Source organism: Anopheles funestus, chromosome 3RL (assembly GCF_943734845.2).
Source record: "Anopheles funestus chromosome 3RL, idAnoFuneDA-416_04, whole genome shotgun sequence".
NCBI lineage: Eukaryota > Metazoa > Arthropoda > Insecta > Diptera > Culicidae > Anopheles > Anopheles funestus.
This window is the reverse complement of record NC_064599.1, coordinates 1023478-1043253: the sequence shown is the minus strand read 5'-3', so window position 1 is coordinate 1043253 and position 19776 is coordinate 1023478. Positions and strand designations below refer to the sequence as shown.

The following is a 19776-nucleotide window of genomic DNA, read 5'->3' as shown; positions in this document are numbered from 1 at the left end:
TGGTTTCAACGGTAGTAATCTTTTTCTGAAAGAAGTTTCTCGCAGAGTAGCTTGGGAGGCAAACTCATATAATATTAATTATGGGAACTCGTATAATATTAATTATGTATTTATTTTCCATATTGATTTTTTCCCTTATTTGTTTCTTTTTTCTTCATTCATACGCGTTCTTACAATCAATGTAAATCTTAACGTGCCAGACAACTCTGCCACCGAAATCTTCGTACTTATTTATCCAATACTCACTTAGTCTAATGCGGGCCAATGAGAAAACATGATTAATTATAGGAATGGGAGCAAACAAAACAAACAAACAAACAGAAGTAAATGAATGAAGTACTACGTCTGGGAACGGTCAAGCATTATGTTATGCAAAAGTTACCGATTTTGAGCGTTCGTATGGTAGCTTTCCTTCGTTTCAGTTAAATGAAAACAAAAGGACACAGTATGCTCAGTGGATAGTGTTTAACATACTAAACGCCACGCCGATTTGGTGAGCCATTCCGTTCACTTCACGTCGGTTGATTACCATTTACTTGCAGTGATGGCAGGCGATTATCGATCGTTGGGATATTATCTTGCACTATGTATATCAACCGTTTGAAAAGGCGCACGGTGATAAGTACGATCAATCGTCTGCCACCAGTCCGAGAGATCCGGCGTGACGAGAATGGAAAGTTCATAGAAATCGGCAGGACGTTTGACATGTTTAACGGCGTTATGAATTGCGCGCATTTGCCGAATGATTGTCTCAAATATCAATACGCAGTTGGTACTGGCTTCGCTACAGTCTGATTGGAATAAGGACGACCTTTTCCATATTTATGTTAATGGATTTGACTGAACATCAGCACCGTAGAAAATGGTTCTTTTATAAAAGGAACCATTAACTTGTCCATGTATGCGGGGCGATTGCTAGTAAACCTCGTAGCACGAGATCAACATTTGATAAGACAAATCAGCAATAACTGCATGTTATTTATATTGAGCGGTACTTTTTTCGTTAATGATAGGCTAGGAAACTGATGTGGCGACCTTACACTACGAACAAATTCAGAAAAACAACAAAAGCTAGTTGATAAAGGCAGCACATGGCTGGCAGCAAAAAACCAAAAACGTTACAATTTCGACAGTCAAACGTTGCGCATCATTCACTTGCCATTCGGTTGTTGTATGTGGCGTTTTTTTTTGTTTTCCATAGTTTTGTATAACTGTGTGAACTACTCACTCATCATCCCTGAGAACGGATGATTTAACGCTTCCAAAGTTAAAAAACGTGTCCAAAATGCTGTTTTGTTAACTTCCATTTTACCAAAAACTGAAGGAAAAAACACGTACACCAGGCGCGGAAACGCCAGCATTAGCCAACAATGGTCACATAGAAATGTTGCAGATAAAAACAATGTTGCTTTTTGCGTTACGATGCGTGTCTGTTTTTCTGCTGTTGCTACTACTACGCAATATCAATTGTTGCTCTACTGTATGAGGCACTTGTGTATGTGTGTATTAATGATGGTCCAGCCTAACAACATCTTCTCTTTCCGGGCCTTTTCCGTTATAGATGAACGTCCAGTGCTGTTTCCAATATTTGAAACGACTGCGGGCGCATCATTTTTCTTCGCACACAACGCTTACACTCTTATCTGGATGTAGAAGACGTCCCATCCAAAGTAGGATTGCGCTTGGCGCATATGCACAAAAGCCGTGCAATAAATCAAAAATCTAAATAGCAAAACAGGTAGAAAATGGTAGCTGTAGAAAAGCAAACGAAAGACAGTTTGTTTCTCAGTCAGCAAATCCGTCTAGATAGGTGTTCGTCGGTATAATTGCTTAGTGTGTTTCAGCCAATTTCCATTGGCTACTGTACTTGCTCAGGTGCTGTAGACCTAAGCGTACAAGGCGAGGATGTCCTGGATGGAGCTCTTGGAACCAAACACGAGCGCAATGATACCGAAAACGAAGACGATCACGTTCTTCCACACGATCCAGTTACCGGGGCCGAATCCTTCCTCCCAGTACGTCACCATCTCGATCACAATCGGGATCAGCAAGCCTAGGATCGAGAAGCAGAACGCACCAATGAGACCAATGAACGGGCCAATGGTCGGGACAGCGACGGCTAGCAGGACGGCAGCAGTGACGAGGATGGTGCGCATAACGTACTCCACCAGCCTCGGTCGCTTTGTGAAGCGATCCTTGATGGCCACCCAGCCAATATCAAGACACACGTAGAACTGCAGTCCGAATGTGCAGTATACGGCTAAGGCGATCAGGATCTTCACTGCTTGAGCGGGACTGAAAGAGAAATCAATGAATCACCATCATTAATCATCATCCGTTATTGGCAGAAACTGAAACAGGTACTGAAACTCACATTTCATCAACTGGCAGGTTGAGTGTTATGCTTCCTTCCGCCTCAACACCATACTTAACGTAACCAAGAAAACCGAGCAGGATATAGATCAGCGTCACACCAGCCATACCCTGGTTTAACACACCACAAAGACCGATAAAGTTCTGAGGCGTTTTCATCTGATTTTCCAGCGGCATTACAACACCGATAGCCTCCATGGCAAAGATGACAATGGCAAAGAATGCGGGCCACTGCATCACAGGCAAGAACAGTGGACGTGAATTCACCGGTGGCATATCGGTGACGAGATAGTAGAACGTAATACCCAATCCAACGCCCATAAACACGTTAGCGACCATGGAGACCGGTGCGAGATACTTCAGATTCGGTACCCAGGACAGTAGGATGAGCGGGACAAGCAGAAGTGCAATCATGACGCGCAAATTCAACGGGCTGCCGTAGTAATGCTCGATGACCTGCTGGAAGTTGGTCGCAATGATGACAGTATAGACGGCACAGGTACCGAAGTACGTTATGAACAGTCCATATCTGATGCAGTACGATGTAGGCATGCCAAACCGGCGACCCCATTCCGGTCCATTCTCGAATGCGACCTCGGCAATCTCGGAGAAGCTCATTGCTGTTCGATGGGTGCGACGATACAGTGTGTGACCGCACTTGACCAATACGTAGGCGCAGTGCGTACAGATGAAAGCGGTGAAAACGGTGGCCAGGATACCTCCAACAAGACCAGCATAACTGAAAGCGACCGGCATCGCAAGGATGCCCGTACCGAGCGATGCCTTCAACAGATGCGTTAACGTTTCACCATCGCTGTATGGTATCAAACAAATCAAAATCCAATAGATAATCAGTAAAAGCGGACATCCAAATTACGAATCGAATATCTCCTCCAACTCAACTCACGTTGTAGGATGTTCCAGTTTCCGTTCTTTAAACGGATCAAACTGCATTGTACCATTTGCTTCGACATCGGATTTGGCAGGTGTAAACTTGTACCTTTAGAGAATGGAAAGAACAAACCGTAATTTATTAGTAGATAGGCTAGAAAAAGTGAATGATTTTTCCTACTACAGTTATAATGCCAGTGTTAAGACAAACACTGTTCGGGTAGTATGCGATGGAGTCTAAACCCTCGCAGGTCATTTGAAAACCCTTCTAGACACATTATGCTACATTGTTGCATCAGCCTAATTGACCAAAGCTTGAAGTTATACAATGGAATTGAGGCATTTTTCTGCAACTGCCACTCCTTAACTCATAGCTCAACGATATTCACCTTATATCCATGTCCATTTTCTCCTCATTGTTATTGTTGTTGTTATTTGACGACGCCATACTGAAGGTTTGCTTCAGAACCCTGACGTTGGGGATGGAATTCTGTGCCGAAATTTAACTGAATCTTGCTTGCGTCCAGCCAAACTACACGCTTCACGCACAATTTGTTTGCAAAACCTTGGGCACGTGTGTCAGAATCGCACTAAAGACCCGGGAATGAAGTTTATTTAAAACACTAAACAGATGTGACCTTTCTCACAAACAAATACGCTCTTTTTAAACAAACCAAACTCACTACTAGGCAAAAAAGGAACCACAACTGGCAGAGGTCTTGGATACCTCAAAAGCCTCCTTCTCGGCGGACGACCGTTAGTGTACTGACCACATAAAACGGTTTTGGTCCTGATCGTTGGCTCGGTTGGTCGCCCGGCAAGACATGTCGTGCTTCAGCGAAAATTAAACCATCTCCCTTCTACATTTCCCCGCTTGCTACCCACCCGTAGCCAGTGCTGAACCTTAGGCGAGCTTGCAAGGTGGGCATGTTGTCTCCATAGACCGGTACATGGCAAGATAACATTTTTGTTGCTCTGTTCTGTTGCTTCTTTTTGTGAGTTTTCACTGCAGACTGCAAGCAGAGCATCAACGAAGGTACATGAATGACGGGAGGATAATTTTCGGCTGGGGCTCCATCGCAGGAACAGATCGCGTCTCGAAACCACAGGGAATGACAGAGACGAACATGCGCCAGTGATGTTTTTCGAACATTTCTGTGTTAACTATCAGTATACGTACTGGCTTGGAGCTGTTATTAACTACCGAGTACCTGCCCTCCTGCCTTCTTTGTTCCTCTGTATACATTTTTCCTCGATGCAGTTGAAAACTTCAACCCACCGGACGAATGGCCTGAAATGCGAACAATGCAAACCCTTGCTTCCCAGGAAATTGCAACGCAATATGACGAGCCATACATCGAGGACTTGATTGTGGTCCACACACACAAGAAAGAAAGAAAGGAAAAAAACATCCCTTTACGTTAAGCGACATCGCATCGATTGTTGCATATCTTTGCCATATTGCCTCTATTTTAGTGATTACATTTTCCTCGTCGCAATCGCGTACGTTACTCGTTTTCTTACTTTCGACGCAAAGAAAACGCCTCTGTCCTCAGGCGAATTGCTCTATCCAGAGTAAAAAAGTTAAAAGGGTTGTATGCTTTTCTTTTTTGCGTATGCAAAGCAGCAGCAGCAGCAGTGTGTCAGTGCACCGTTCACGCCGATCGTATTAATGGCATGCATTTTTGATGAGTTTGTTTTGCAAGGTTCTTGATGCATCGATGAATCGCTTCTATGCTCAACAGACGTAATACACGGTAATATAATCGATCGTACTAGCATGGCGATCGCGTGAAAATCAAATTAGGTGCTGACGAAAAACCACAGCCAAAAATAGAAATTAAAGCTGGTTTACGAATGAATGCATCAGGCATACTTGTATCAGTGTGTGACGTTATATAGCAACGAAGAGGTTCGTTTTCTGTGTCTCATTAAAATCGATTGTTTTGAGTGACATTTAGCTACGAAACAAAGTTTGTATGTACATTTCTGTTGGTCTATTACGTTTGAAACATTAATTTGAAGTTTCAGAAGTTTCCTTAAGTTCAATACAAGTGTCTACGTTTGAAGACACCAAAATATCACTTTGCACAGTACTTGTGGTTTGCTTTTTCGATTTTCATCCTGTTTTCTCGCCTGTTCCTATTCTTATCAGTTTCTCTCAACAATAAAGGTTGGCAAAAGCCGATTTCAGGTCGGGAATTAATTTATTCCACCAGAATCTCCTCACTCTTTACCTCGCTTAAGTTTCCACCGAGTTGCGATCCACCAATAAGAGTGCAGAAGATGATGAGTTATTCCTTCTGCACACCCTCTTTCAATATTATCTCTCGCCAAAAAGTGCATGTGCGTGTCCCCTCAATGTTTCCCGTCGGCTTCGCCCTTTCTACTCTCCAATCGATATCCGGTTCGAAGTATCGATTTGTTCATTATCGAATTTTTCCTTCCCATGCAACGAGCTGTACTGGCACGAAAATTATCCACAAGAAAATGCAGTAACAAAACAGCTAACAGCTAAAACAAGTAAAGAAACCGAAGAGTTCAACCGACGGTCTTCAAGGGAAGACGAAATCATGCGCTCGACGAATGGAGTTTTTCTTGTGCAGGACGGGACGGTGGTTCACCAATGGACCAATCGCAGTGGCACTGAATCGGTAACGCAAAGAAGTACCCCAAAAGTCCCTCGGTGAACCGCAATAAGGATCCCAGGTCAGATCGCATTGGTATGTCTGTTTTTGGGGAGATTTATTTTTCTGTTCTTTTTCGGCTCTGTTTGCTTTATGCCAAAAAGGCCAAACGGTAACCTTAAAAAAATCATTTCGTGAATGCAAAGATGCATGTAAAGTCACTAAACGCCCTCGTCAGTTGGTGCAAGATTCCGAGAATTATGAAGAAATGAACGAAACTTCCCGCAGCGACATGGAAAACGCAAAGCTGTCAGTTCGGTTTCTACATGGCTAAATATCAAGGGTGCATCGAAAAGTGTCCATAGGCAATAACAGCAGAAAAAGATCGATCGGAATTCCAGCAATTAATTCTCATTAGACCATTTATGGAACTTAACACAGGTCAGGCCACCGTGCACCTCTCCAGTAGCAAATTGCTTATGGTAAAAATGTTTTTTAACGAACCATCATTCTTTGGGGCGTGTGGCTTGCGACACATGAATCGTACGTATTTTGCAATAATTTAAAAATCCAGTTGCACAACCTTAATCTTCCTTTGCATCCGTGAAGGGTCCAAAGCGGCAAAGTGGTGGTCCAAATTTTTTGTTCAAAAATAAAAGCCTTCTCCATCCTTCTGATAAAGATGCACGTCATAAATTTAGTTGATTTATACTAGCCTGCAGTGAAAGTGTTTTATGCAATCATCTATATTCCTGGAGGAACTTAATGTAGCATACAAAAATCGGTTAATATATTATCGTTGCATGATTGTAAAATATTAACAGGACCCTTTTCCATACCGCCCTGGTTATTATTCCACGAGGAGAAGATTGTTCAATTCGTTCCATCCTAAAATGACACACAGCATGCATACGGACACCTGTTGCGTCTGTTGGTCATGTGGAGAACATTTGGGAATCTTATCGAAACGTGATGCGATATTTTAGTCATTCTGCGCTACAAGTTGCAGGAGAACGGACGCATTCTTAGTCCAGTGTTCATGTTAGCAATTATTGCTATCTTGGCAATATTTCCCACTTGAAGTGTGCGGAATATCACTCATAAAGCAGTATTTACTGGAGGTTCACACAATGGAAACACATTGTTACTAATGTATAAATCCCCTCCCTAACTGTTATTGTTCAACTTACACAGTGGCTCCGTTCTTTCCATCCTGTGGCAGGAATGTTTCCATTTCCTGCGGAGGTGGTCCCGTATATTCCTGCATCGAGGGCAGTAAAAGAGAGAAGGGATTAAGTTAGTGCTCTAAGCTTGGTGAAATACGTGAAACTCTTAGTGAACGAACACTTACGTTCACCATTTTGTCGTCACTGGTTACACTGCGGCGGTTGGTTGTAAATCCCTGGGTTTGGTATAGCTCTTGTGCTGTTTGTGAAGTATCGGTTTAGTGCTGCAAATAGAATAAACGAAAAAAAACATCATCATTCATACTTGTAAGGGATTTTATAAGAAACAATGTTGGGTTTATTATTTTGTTGATGTTATAAGTTTAATGCAATTGAATGCCACTACTCTATGAAACAATTGATGACAAATGAATGTCATCACACTATTGCTATGACCCCTCTTCCTCCTCTGCTGTCGGCTTTTAATCGATCGTCTTTAATAAGTGAATAAGACTAGAACGCCTTAAACGGACTGAAAGCATGGCTAACGACACAGCCCTGGGATCAGATTGTCGTCTATCTAGTGGGCACTTTTCACAGTTATGGTGTAATTGGAAAGTAAGCAATAATTGGATGTCTCCGCGTTCGATAGTATGTCGAACGCGCCACATCAATTGGACAAAATTATGCCAACCGTCGGCAACCACTAAAGCGGTTAGAATGATTACTGATCAATTTAAGTACGATCGCGCAAGTAGAAGAAGAAAAATTGAGGACAAAGAAGAAAGGATAGATGTCTAATTCCCTTCTCAAAACACACAAAAAAACATGGAGGCTCGTCTTCTGCTTGATATGGCCTTGTCCCATCCAAAACAACCCATCAGACTTCACGCGGGCTCCAATTGTTAGCTGCTGATAGCGTGATGAATATTTATACCCCCTATCACGGCACCCAGCGAAACAATCACGGCCAAATCGATTTGGGCTAACACAATTTAGAAACCGCTCCAGTGTAGAATTTCATGTCCAAAAAGAGAAATATTCTAACGATAACAGTCTACGCATCGAACGAAATGCATTTTAAAAAGGTGCATTACACTAAACCAAGCGTACTTGCGTAAATAGCTAATGGTCTTGAGTCTAATGCTACTGGCCGCCACTGCTTCCGTTCCATTTTTTTTGGGACTTTTCTTTTTTTGGACCATTTTTCATTTCAGGTGCAAACAGAAACACATGCTCCCGGTCTAGTTCTTGACGCTTGGTCAATATTTAGAAGATTATTTTAAGAAGTTAGCGAAACAAAAATATCATTTTCCACTCTGGTAACAGCTTGCGAACTTCTCCTGCCTGAGTACAATGACTCGAGCACTTGCGATTAGGTTTGGTAACGGTTCAAGTGTGGCCGGGTGAGAGGATTGTTGGTTGACACATCCCACCGTAGTGTTATGGCCATATCGAACGTAGCACAGATAAGCATTCACTGACGACGTTCGCACCGAAATTCGTCAATCATGTTCGATGGGATTTTCTTGCGTCCGGACCTTGAAACGGTTTTCCATACCCTATCCATGGCCGCCATTGACGTCAGCACAAAACCCAACCCTAACCCAGACTAGGATAAACAACGGACAATTCGTGGCAGGGGAGGTGGTTTTCTTGTAATTGTTGATTGTCGAAATGGTTCTATTTTTAATGTTGTTTAAGTAGTGGGTGCAAAGACAGAAGTCCTGCCCTCTGAATGAAGGAAGGTGAATGAAAGTGAAATTCCCCACAAAACCCGAATGGAGATTTATGACGTTATGAAGGGAATATCCGTTGGAAAACTCGACACGAATAGTACTTATCGATCTGGAAGCCTAAATCGAATGTTTTGAAGGTTCAATCGGCTGTCGGTTGGAGGTCAGGTTTGGTACGATCGCGTGCTGCTGATAAGCTGCAGTTTGTTGAAAAAACGTACCCATCCAGGCGGTCACAAACATTCGAACGGCAATCGCTAATGGTCACCGCACAGCTCGGAGAATCGGCAAAACAGCACACAAATAGGAATAAATACCACAAACGCCACAACAACACGGTTTGTTGCGGTAATATGTGTGAAGGAAAATATTTTGCTGTTTCCGTACCCAGTATTTCTTATCGCACATAAGAGGACAAGTCGAAACAGTAGGGATGAAGGAACAACAAACGGGGATTGCTACAACCTCAAACCAACTGCTAAGGACGTGCATCACGGCAAAGAATCCAATTACTGCTGCGTTCCGATACATACGTCCTGAGGTTGCGGTTGTCAATCAGGTTCATCAGCGCATACCTGATAGCATCGTATCTTATCTTTCGCTGCTCTGAATATGCAATTGTGCCACCCGGACACGAAGATGACAAACTTCACCAACGATCGGGATGACGAGTGGAAAATGTGATACTTTGCAAATCGATATGCAGTGTCTTCATACATTGTTATCTTGTTTAACTGTACGTGCAAAGATAGAATTGATGTGCCGTGTGTTTTTTTAATCAACACTATCTTCCTGCCCATACTTCCGTTTTGGTGCAATAGAATGTGGCCAATTTTTTTGTAGCCAATCACTCAACTCTCAGCTGACTGTTCAAACCAAATCACACATTTGGCTTATCGGTTCTCCTAGCAACGTGGCAGTTAAAGACACACACTCCACAGTTCACAGTTCACTCAGCTCGGTGTAAATTTGAAAACATTGCTTCACCACCAAAAGTTTGCCAGGCTACTTCCGGGAGTTGTAAACTGGCAGCTGACGCGAGCATGCGGATCACGTTGCAGGTTCAACTTTAATCAACCAATCTCGGCAATGGAAAGCGCCACCTGCTACTTACTTCCCGTTTTGTTTTTTGTTCTGCGGACTTTGGAAAGCGGCACAAAAGCCGCCCGTCGTCTACTACAAGTTGTTGATTATTTTTTAATCTTATGTGTTTTGCAAATACATGTGTGGGAGCTTGTTGATTTTGACGTTTTACGTCCACTGCACATCGACAAGTTTTCAAAACTTTCAACACCAGAGCTTGTTCCTTTTTGTAACAGTCATTCGTCTGGTTTGATATAAATGTCAAACAGGTCTCATATTTTACCCAAAAAATGGGGGGGGGGGGGGGGAAATGGCATTCTCAGTGTTCGACGTCAGGCACTCGTTCATAGTGCGAAGCTTCTTTGAGTGTAGAAGCTTTTAGGAGTTTCTCCCACAGCAAATTCTGTTCATACTTGTGGACAAATGACGATCTTTATACATTTCCCTTAGGTTTCCAACATAGGCTAACATCACAGCTAAAGTGACATGATGCTCCTCCTCATCGATCTAACAGTGTTTAGATTTATACGTATGTAGTTGGAACATACATTAGATAACTCATTCACTGGAAGGTCATCCGAATTGTGTGCAACGCTTATTCGTTCATGATTATTCTGGTAAGTTCTAAATTGTCGTTATTATTTTGCGATTCAAACTAGCTTCATAACCACACGGTCAACGCAAGTACAGCAAGGGTGTAGTTTTCTGATGCAATATTCGACACATTAGACACAGTCCGTTCCATGTGTTTGGAAAATTCACTGGAACGCTGCAACACGCGCAAGAAACACGATTCCGACACCACACCGGACCAATGACCAATTGCCTGCTGTGGCGCGTCCTCCAGAAAAAAAGCTAAGCTTGCACAAATTTTCTTCAACCGATGTTGAAACTTAAAACAATCGTGAAATGCAAATATATATAATGGTTTCACCCGGGAAAAGGTACATTGAGACAGCCTTCATAACGGCCAAAAGCGCAATGGTTCTTGCACAGCGTAGCAAAAATTATCAACCTAGCCAGGAAAATTTGAAACTCGGAGCGATCGTTACACCTAAATGTTTGCTGATCGAATGAAGCTTCCAGACGAGCGGAGGGTTGATGCACGGTACAGAGAAGAGCAATGCGAAAGAACACCAGAACCGTTGATTTCTGAGAAACTGGTTATAGCAGGCGAAGCCCTCTTGAAGCTTGTTTCCCGCAGGCATCTTATCCGGCGTCGACCCTTCTGCAGAAGAACTTCTTCGCAAACACAGATGGCAACCAGACGAGGCAACAAGTTTCACAACCCGAACTGGGTTGGGAAGATGGGAAAATAGGCCGAGAATCAGTGAGTCTGCCTGTAATGGCCGGTAGAAGTTTTCTGTGCCAAGGCCGACCGGAACATTGAAGGGTTGAAAGGGAAACACGCGAGCAAAGCCTTTCTTGCCGGGCGTTAAAATTGTCGAGCACGGGGTAATCTGTTAGCATTTTACATTCCGTACGTTTCGCACCTTCAGTGCCTTAAAGGTGGTCTTTTACATTATTCCGCCAATTAGCATAGCGGATGGAACATTTTTTCCCCCCCGGTAGGTCCTCATCGATTGATCCTCATCGATCCAATTCACTTTACGTATCATTCGGCAACTAATTATGTTGTTATTTGGACTGTGAAGAATTGTCATGATAGCTCTTATCAGCTATCCGCAGTAATAACCGTAGAATTCTCGGTAGTATGTTACATGATAACGCTGTAACCAATGACACTTTCTTGTGAACAATATGATAAAGTGCCTAAGTCTTATTAGGGACCGTCTACCGTTGCATACGGCGTAGTATGCGAGCAATATTCCGGCTACCTTGTAGGGGTTGGTTTTCCGATGAAGTTTCATTTGCCAGTGACCAAATTCCCCTGTCGATGGCTTGCCACCAACTTCGGCTTGCAAGCATTACACCAACGTGGTTGTATGTAACCTGATGCGTCAGAATAATTTAGTACGTATTTCCTGTGCGGAACGAAACGTAATCAGACAGAACGTGCATCGTGCAAACAAAACTACACAACCGGATTTAGAAGAGAGAACCGTCGCGGGTCGAGCACAAGCAGAGGAGCCGACGAGGAAAGCGTTGAAGAATATTACATTTCAAAGCCACGTGTTTGGTTTCTAATGCGCCGTGGAAGAGCACTAATAGCCGTCCTCTGTTATGTCAACTTTAACCAGTTTCACTAGCACTCCACCAGACCGACGAAAGTTCTATTATATTGCTAGTTACTAACAACCAACAAAAAGAACACTAAACTTTCACTTAGTCGCTACAAGTTCCACTATTTCTTCTACATAACTTTGCACTAAGGACAAACACACATCCCCAAAAACGAAATATTAAAACTCGAGTCCTTATTTATTAATGCTGCCTTCAGCTTACAATCTCAAAGGCAATCAGAGTGCTCCGCCTACCAGGATTTGAAGGTGAAATTGGTGGTGCTGCTTTTCACTTGGTGCTGTGACCCACTTCTAACGCCTGCTTCGATCGGCAGCTGTCATATGATAACTGAAAGCTTAACTGATGCCGATGCCGTGCTAGACTGCGAAGACTGTCGCGCTTCGAATACTGTTACTACTTGTTACTACTACCAATACTGCACTATACTCATCAACCCCAAATCGTTTACGCGTGTTTTTTTCTTGCTTTTCCTATCGCTCCAACGAGCGTTTGCCAACGCGCAACCACATTACAAAGCTCTTTTCTCTATTAAAGCGTCTCTCTCTCTCTCTCTGTCTTGTTATTTCACTGATCGATACCACCAACACACACACCATCAGCCCTTTTGCGTATTGTTCTTCGAATGGTTTATGTACTTTGGGTTTTTGGCGCACTCCAAGGGTTGCTGCCGCTGCTTACCGCGTGGTGTCTTCGATGCTGACCGAATGATGCAATACTATTAGTTGGAGCTAATTTCAGCGCGACTATTACTAAGTACGATTTTGGCAGACGTATTTCTGTAATGTTGTAATGCTCTGCATTGAACCGTAGTATTTATATGATGCGACCAAAATATGTTCGCGTATACGTTATCTTGGGTAGACGCCACAACGACCACCTCACTTGTGCTATGACTGTAAGGTTGCAGAGCTTTGTTTCTTTCAAAAGACCTAGACCTTATCGTGTGTTGTTATCGCCGTACACGCAATCAGCGATTACCACCAGTTTTCTTTACACTTTATCCGATTTGTTCTGCACACGTTGTGCAACGTCATCGAAATTACGTAGGTTGCCGGTTACGGTGTGTCGTCATCTAATTCCAAAATAAAATGCAACCCCCTCTGATTGGCTAAAGCTATTGATTGGCAGCCAAAGAGCAAGGGCAACAGTGAGCTAAAAATCAACATTTCAAGGCGTCCTGTGTGCGTGTGCGATTTGTTTGCATTGAGTAAATCCTCCTGCCGTGTAAAGGGGGGTTGGGGCGGAGGGACTACTTCATCTCCAACCCACCCGGTATCCACTTGAAGATTGTCGAGTACCAGTCGCTAAACAAATAAGCCAATTCTTCCACTTTGCATTGCAAAATATGTACCATCGATTCTAAGCTTTCGAGACGCACTAATAATGCACAGAGGGAGGCATGCTTTGTTGGAATATGCAGTTGCCTCGCGCTTTCAACATGAGCTCCAAACGTCCGAGGAATGATGTGAAGGAGAGGAGAATTCAAATAAAACCATTCAATAAGCAGGGAATGATAGTGTCAGAAGCATGATCAAGAGGGGGTGTAAGTACACAGCTGCCTATTAATGTCCAACTGCACTATCCCACTGTGTAATGCAACCATGTTCGATGCCACTTCCGATCGACGACTAGTTGCCATGGCGACAGGATAGTCTATAGTGAGATTTCTGGCGCGAAATGGCGTTGTCGCCGCGTGACTAGATCTATACGGGATGCAGATGGGTTGTTTTGGGTACGAAGTCACGGCGCTCGTTAAATACAGTTTCACTCACCGAACCGGCCGGAATGGTTAGCTTGTGCGAAATCACTGCGGCACACAATGAATGAAATGGGAGAAAGGTCACGTCTTAGGAAGTAGAGCACACCCATTCCTTTGTAGTATAAACGGGAAAAACCTTTACCATCGCGGGCAGATGGTTTCGCTTAACAGTCATATAAATAATACAATGATTTTTTTTGTATTGCTTTTTGAGATAAAAATCGTTCCTGTCTTCTCTCTTGTAAAACAGACAGAGGCAACGGGGAGAAGTGTGTTTGTTTCCGTTTGTCACGAGACAAGCATAAATCGCTGTGCAAACAATACAAAGCCGTTGTCACCAAGACATTATTGTGCGGCGCTGTAACACGTTTTACACAAACGAATTTCTGTTGCCTATTGATCAACCTCCACCCATCGTTTGGGGGCGTCCTCTTCTGTGTGGCGGCCGATAATTGATTCCACAAATTTGATCGCCTCGTGTTACTGGAGCCGTCAACAATCTGTCCTGTTGTAACTGAGCCAACTGTACTTGTTGGATGATGAGCTATGGCCTCCCAAGCTGAGTACATTGAAGGGACAAACCTTCATCACCGCCACCGCCTACTTGATGTCAACAGTACAGTTTCCCTTGCTTACCTCACTGCGATCTTGACGAATCGAAGCAAAATACACACGAAGGCACAGAATGATCGATTGCTGCCGATCGTTCGTTTTCCTATCGTCTAACGGCTCGATCACACATCAACTGAATACTGGTTTTTTAGGTGACCGACTTAATGTTTTATACACTCGCAAAACGCACACAAACCTTGAACCTCAGCAACAGAAATCACGAATCTCTTTCACTGCGGCAAAAGAAGTGGAGTTTCTGCCTTTCACTTGGACCGACGCGCTGTGAACCCTCCCAGGCCGGTGCGGCGCCAAACGTTGAATGTGAACTTTATGCAGTAGGAACAGAACATTCTTCTCAAGAATGAGAGAAACCGACTTGAAATGTTCCGTTTGCATGTTTTTTCTTTTCATTTGGGAATTGGTTAATCATAGCAAGCATAGAATGTTGGGCACAGGTATTGCTCGTTTCTCTCCCTGTCTAGACATCAACCCCTAGACCGATATGCGTGCTCTTCATATGCTCAATTACTAGGAAAATCGCGAGAAAAAGAGTATTAGAAACTCTGTCTCTCTGTCCTTCTATTGCTCTTTCTCTCTCTCTTGCGCTAGTTATACAGTACCCACATTTTACCGAATAGCATTAATCTCCCGCTCTCAGGGTCCTACAGTGAGGGGTTTTTCCTCTCTTTTGAACCGGCTAAATGATGTTGAGCATGCTGCATTTTCTTCGCCAACACTGAATCATCGTTGCATCAGGCTAATTTTCCATTGCTTTAGCTAATACCTTGCCACCTTTACACCGTCACCTGCTCGATCCTCCCAAACGTCGGATATTGAACGAAAGGGAAATCTTATGGCCCCAAAACCCTTTACAAACGTCGTCACACATTTCGTGATGATTTGTCAGCCAAAAATTAGTACACGATGACGATGAACCGAAGGTTTAAAAGCAATTATTCATTTTTCGCCGAATAAAGAGTTAAAATTTAACGCACTTATTCTTCCCATCGCGCTGTACCTTGCTGTTTAAACAAGAGATGCGTTTTTTGATGTCAGTACAGTGCACGAGGTCGAGCCAAAAATAAATCACTCACGTACAAGCCATGCAAGCAAACCAGCAACACAAGCAAATCAAAACTCGGTCACTTTGGGATGTTCGAAAAGCGGTATCGTTTTTGGCAAAAGGAAAACAGTGCAACACATTTCTGTCGCTAGAAGAATCTACTCGAGTACCTTGAGCATTATCATTAGCGGACGCACGTGCGTTTACGACTGCTTTGAAGGAATGTTTCGACAGGTTCGTTCACAAGACACATAAAAGCGATGAGGAGCTCGCATACTATCAAGGGAGGAAAGATCATTCTAAATGTAGATTCATCGTAGTCAGATCGCAGACTGTGTTTACCCTTGGAACGAGCTGCACCCATTTCACCCGAAAACGGAGCGCGATAATTTCACGTTTCTACGCTTCGCTAAGTGAAAACTGTACATTTACTATCATGGCGCGATGATTCATGCCATTTTCCCGGTGATACCCGAAATGCTTTCAGATTCGTGTCTCTCTCTCTCTCTGCTTCGCTTTACCGTCTCGTTCTTGCTGGTGGAAAACACCATTCAAGAGGCACACGCAAACCAAAAATGTGCCTCGCCATGCCACGCGAATTAGATGATAGACACGGCGGTTGCAATGAGTTCCACTAAAATGGACTCGGCAAAGAAGATCCGAATCGATTGAGTAGCGGTTTTCACCATTTTGAACCATGCCAGTTTCCACTCCCCCCCCCCCTCCTCTTCTCCCACTCTTAAGAATACGGATTGGGAGTTAAATTGCTCTGCCGAGATTTGGTGGAAAATTGGCTTCATTCCATCTCGTTACACAGATTCGTTCCTCGTTGCGATAACGGATGCCAAACTTGTGAGCATATGTATACATTGTGTGCCTCTTCATTGCCATTTTGTATCATGCTTGATAGACTAAAAAAAGCTGGAATTAAGCAAAATATATACTGATCATACACTACTTGTTGATAACTTGATTCACACGGTAATACGCACACAACAATGTAGAAAATGGCCATCGTTCAGCGCTAGTTGGATAGTGTTCATGAAGTTCCGAAGAAAAATGCCCCTGTGACGCAGTCTAGCGTGCTTCCGCTGAACTGACTTTATTTCCTATTTTCGCGTCATCGTTTTCCACGCACACCTCATTTTCGATTGCGTCATACCGTGTCCAGTAAACGCGTCTGGGGAAATTTACCACCCACGCGACTTTCCCGGTGGGTGGTAATAAGTGGGGAGCGAAGAAACGAACCTAAAGGACGGTGTTTAGGCTCCATTCGGACTGTACATACTTTACTTAGTATCGACCCGTTCGGTGAATTTGGTGCTCGGTATGTTTTTCAATTCATTCCCAACACAATGCTAAAAAAAATGATCCTAGCAGGCGGCGTCCGGTAAAAAAAAAACCCATTTTCATGATCCGCTTTTGCGCGTTTCGCCGGCGGCTTTAATGAAAATGGAAGCCTTAAAAATTACAACCCATGGATTGTGGCAACAGTTTGGCCCAGCGGCTGGAAGGCGGATTGATCGTGCTAATAATGGTGGGCGACACGCATTAGGTAAAATTTACACTTGGATGAAGGCAAAGTAAGAAATCTCAAAGAAAAAAAACAACAGTAAATGTATGGTATCCAGTAGGCATAGAAACTATTTTTATCATTAGTGCGTGCAGATGAACTGTTGGTGTTAAAAGGTACGACCGTATGCTTTAGATACAGGAAGCTAGTTCCGGCAAAATTCCACAAATTCCCCCGGTTCAAGGTAATCACTGATAAAGAAACATGCTTGATAGCATAAAGTGCGTAAAGGTTTCATTCAAAAGTAGCAATGAAACAGAGGGCTGGAACACCACACGCATGTTTTACACATTTTCCTCGCTTTTTCTATGGTCTCAGCTTTGCATCCCCTAGCGTTAGAGTTTTCTCACTCACACTCTCACTAAATTTCCCGCTCTCCCTCTCCATCTCTCGTGTGCAGTTTATCCTTTTCTAACTTGCTTCCACTTTGTATTGTTCGTATAGTTAGTCTTTCTTTTCTACAGAACCGGTACCGGTGGACAACCACGTGGCGAGTGCTTACAGTGCAAACACACGTACACACAAATACACGTTAACGAGAAAAAAAGGAAGGAAACCGGTACTTTATGATCTCAGCATATTCATGTCCCGAAGTGGTTCTAACGTTTCGGCTCGAGCTTCATTATGCACAGTTTTATAAGGTTTAACGACACAGCGGATGATATATTGGTTGCCAATTCTATGGAATATAGGTTTTTGCTCTTACCTGTATCTAGTACGTGTCGAGCTAAGCAAAACACCTTCCGTTGAATAGCAAAACACGCACGAAAACTCAGAATGCATCAATTTTTCCGAGCGTCTTTCACCTTTTTGCACTGCACTGGTGAAAGACACAAAGATGCGTTTCCTTGTAACAGCGATTGAACTGTGGCGCTTGGTCAGAATGTTTATGCAGAGAAGCTGCAAAGATCTAGAGCGGCGTTTTCACATGGGTTGAATATGCTGGTCGGCAAGAAGTACCAAAAAAAGGCTACAGATAGTAAGCAACATACGCGTTGTGCGAGAGGGACACATGATTTCGAAAATGAACTGACGGTCGAAAATGTTTTAATTGTTTTGGCTCAAATCTTTTGAGCAAAGCAAGCGGGAGGATAGAAGCTATTTTTTTGCAATAAAATGATTTGCCAGACCAATGCGTGAATGTGATTTTATGTGTAGTAATAATAAAAACGCAACCCAACGCCTATTTTTACATGTTGTTACATGGGTTTCGAACATCACGTTTGAAAGATGATTGGCGGCGAGTGGAAAAAAAGCAAATCTGAATCCGCTTCTGTCAAACAGTCTACGGAATTCAGCCTCAAATTAAACGTGCTGTTGTAATGCAAATACATTGAAGAGAATCCAGTGAAATTGTTTAATAAATGCATAACTTGTAAAGACAGACCGTCCAGTACGCGGTTGCTTAATGTTTATTAATAGTAAAGCACAATATTCAAAAGGACACCGGCGGTGTTACTTGATATACTCTTCGAGAATGGTTTCAGAAGATTTCCGGGGAAGCACATCGTAATAATTGGCGCAAAGCAGAAACGAAACGGCCAACAGCACTAACATGGCCAGCCAAAATACGAGCGAATGACGAAGGCCTGACGAGACTGTATCGTCTTCATCCACCCGGTCAGCTTTCTTTTCTGCTTTATGCTTAGTTTTTGAATCTTCGCTAAGAACAGCTTCACCTTGTGGAATCTGCTTTCGTCTACGTTTTGGTTTTTCAGACTTTTGTTCATTAGTTGGCTTTTCTTCTTGGGCAGCAACTTTCATTTCCTCCTTCATTTGCGCCTCCTGCAATTGCTGTTTTTCCAAGCGCACTTTTCGTTCCTTGGCACGATCTTCTACGACGCGACGTTCGACCTGCTTCATAAAGTCCACGGCACGCGTCGCTGCCACTAGGCAATCGTTGGTGTCGCTGCATGTTCCGATGAGCTTCTTAAAGATGGGGTTCAGTGGATTTTCCTTCAGATCGAGATACTTGAGATTTTTTAGGCGCCCGAACGTAAGCGGCAGCCTTGTGATTTGGTTCTTGTACAAATCCAAGCGCCGTAAGTTGGTGAGCAGGCCGAAATCATCGCAAATCGACGTAATACGATTCTTCGACAGATCTATCTGCGTTAGTTGTGTGAGGTCGGTAAAATTACTCTACAATGTAAAGTAACAAATTTAGGTAGGTCAGGTTGCAAACATGATTTGTTTTACTTGCCTCGATGATACAGATGCGATTACTGGAAAGATCCATAACAGTGGCACGTCGGAGTGGTTTCTAAAATTAGCGTGAAGCATTAACCGGTAGCAGTGATAAGATGTTCAAAGCAACATTTAATTCCGCAAAGATACGGAAGGATGCTTGCTCATCTTACGATACTTACAATTTCTTGCACCGGTACTTTGGAAATGTTCATCAGGCTTAGATCCAGCACATTGTCCACCAGACGATCACGCACGTTAATCTTTTCCTCGTTTTCAAGTTGTTGCATTGCCATACTTATGCTGCACGAAAGGGTTTCTGCCGGGTGATTAACAAATCGTTCTATTCCAATTGCTTGGTGACGTGACAAACAATTCGGTAGGTCTAAACAATTGAAACTCCAAATGGAATGTGTGAAAACTAGGTAATACACGAAACGGAATGTTTATAAACCGGTCGTAGTTGTAGCCTGTTATCGCTGGCGTTTTTTGATAACAAACTTT

At 43.2% G+C, this 19776-nt stretch overlaps 2 protein-coding genes across 8 annotated transcripts; both read right to left on the bottom strand.

The window, feature by feature from the left end:
• Positions 1-93: 93 nt before the first annotated feature.
• Positions 94-18071, bottom strand: LOC125769936 (proton-coupled amino acid transporter-like protein pathetic). Of its 7 annotated transcripts, none has more exons than XM_049438996.1 (6): positions 17795-18071; positions 7243-7341; positions 7082-7152; positions 3281-3373; positions 2375-3187; positions 94-2295 (listed from the first exon to the last, which is right to left on the bottom strand). In XM_049438996.1, the coding sequence occupies exons 2-6, from the start codon at positions 7249-7251 to the stop codon at positions 1887-1889; spliced, it is 1395 nt and encodes a 464-aa protein (XP_049294953.1). In that variant the 5' UTR covers positions 7252-7341; positions 17795-18071; the 3' UTR covers positions 94-1886. The 7 variants fall into 7 exon arrangements, with proteins under 7 accessions (XP_049294953.1, XP_049294954.1, XP_049294952.1 ...); XM_049438997.1 differs by lacking the exon at positions 17795-18071 and adding an exon at positions 14649-14780; XM_049438995.1 differs by lacking the exon at positions 17795-18071 and adding an exon at positions 14477-14639.
• Positions 18072-18457: 386 nt separating this feature from the next.
• On the bottom strand, positions 18458-19761 carry LOC125769939 (leucine-rich repeat-containing protein 59). The gene is made up of 3 exons (XM_049439002.1): positions 19455-19761; positions 19289-19348; positions 18458-19227 (listed from the first exon to the last, which is right to left on the bottom strand). Exons 1-3 carry the CDS (start codon positions 19566-19568, stop codon positions 18544-18546), a joined length of 858 nt encoding a protein of 285 aa, XP_049294959.1. The 5' UTR covers positions 19569-19761; the 3' UTR covers positions 18458-18543.
• Positions 19762-19776: the final 15 nt, after the last annotated feature.

Coding starts and splice junctions, on each gene's coding strand:
- LOC125769936 (XM_049438996.1), bottom strand. Junction 3,188..3,280: donor AAACTGGAACATCCTACAAC/GTGAGTTGAGTT, acceptor GATACCATACAG/CGATGGTGAAACGTTAACGC. Junction 2,296..2,374: donor AACCTGCCAGTTGATGAAAT/GTGAGTTTCAGT, acceptor TTTCTCTTTCAG/TCCCGCTCAAGCAGTGAAGA.
- LOC125769939 (XM_049439002.1), bottom strand. CDS start 19,568: ATGGCAATGCAACAACTTGAAAACGAGGAAAAGATTAACGTGCGTGAT. Junction 19,349..19,454: donor AAGTACCGGTGCAAGAAATT/GTAAGTATCGTA, acceptor CGCTAATTTTAG/AAACCACTCCGACGTGCCAC. Junction 19,228..19,288: donor ATCGCATCTGTATCATCGAG/GCAAGTAAAACA, acceptor TTTACATTGTAG/AGTAATTTTACCGACCTCAC.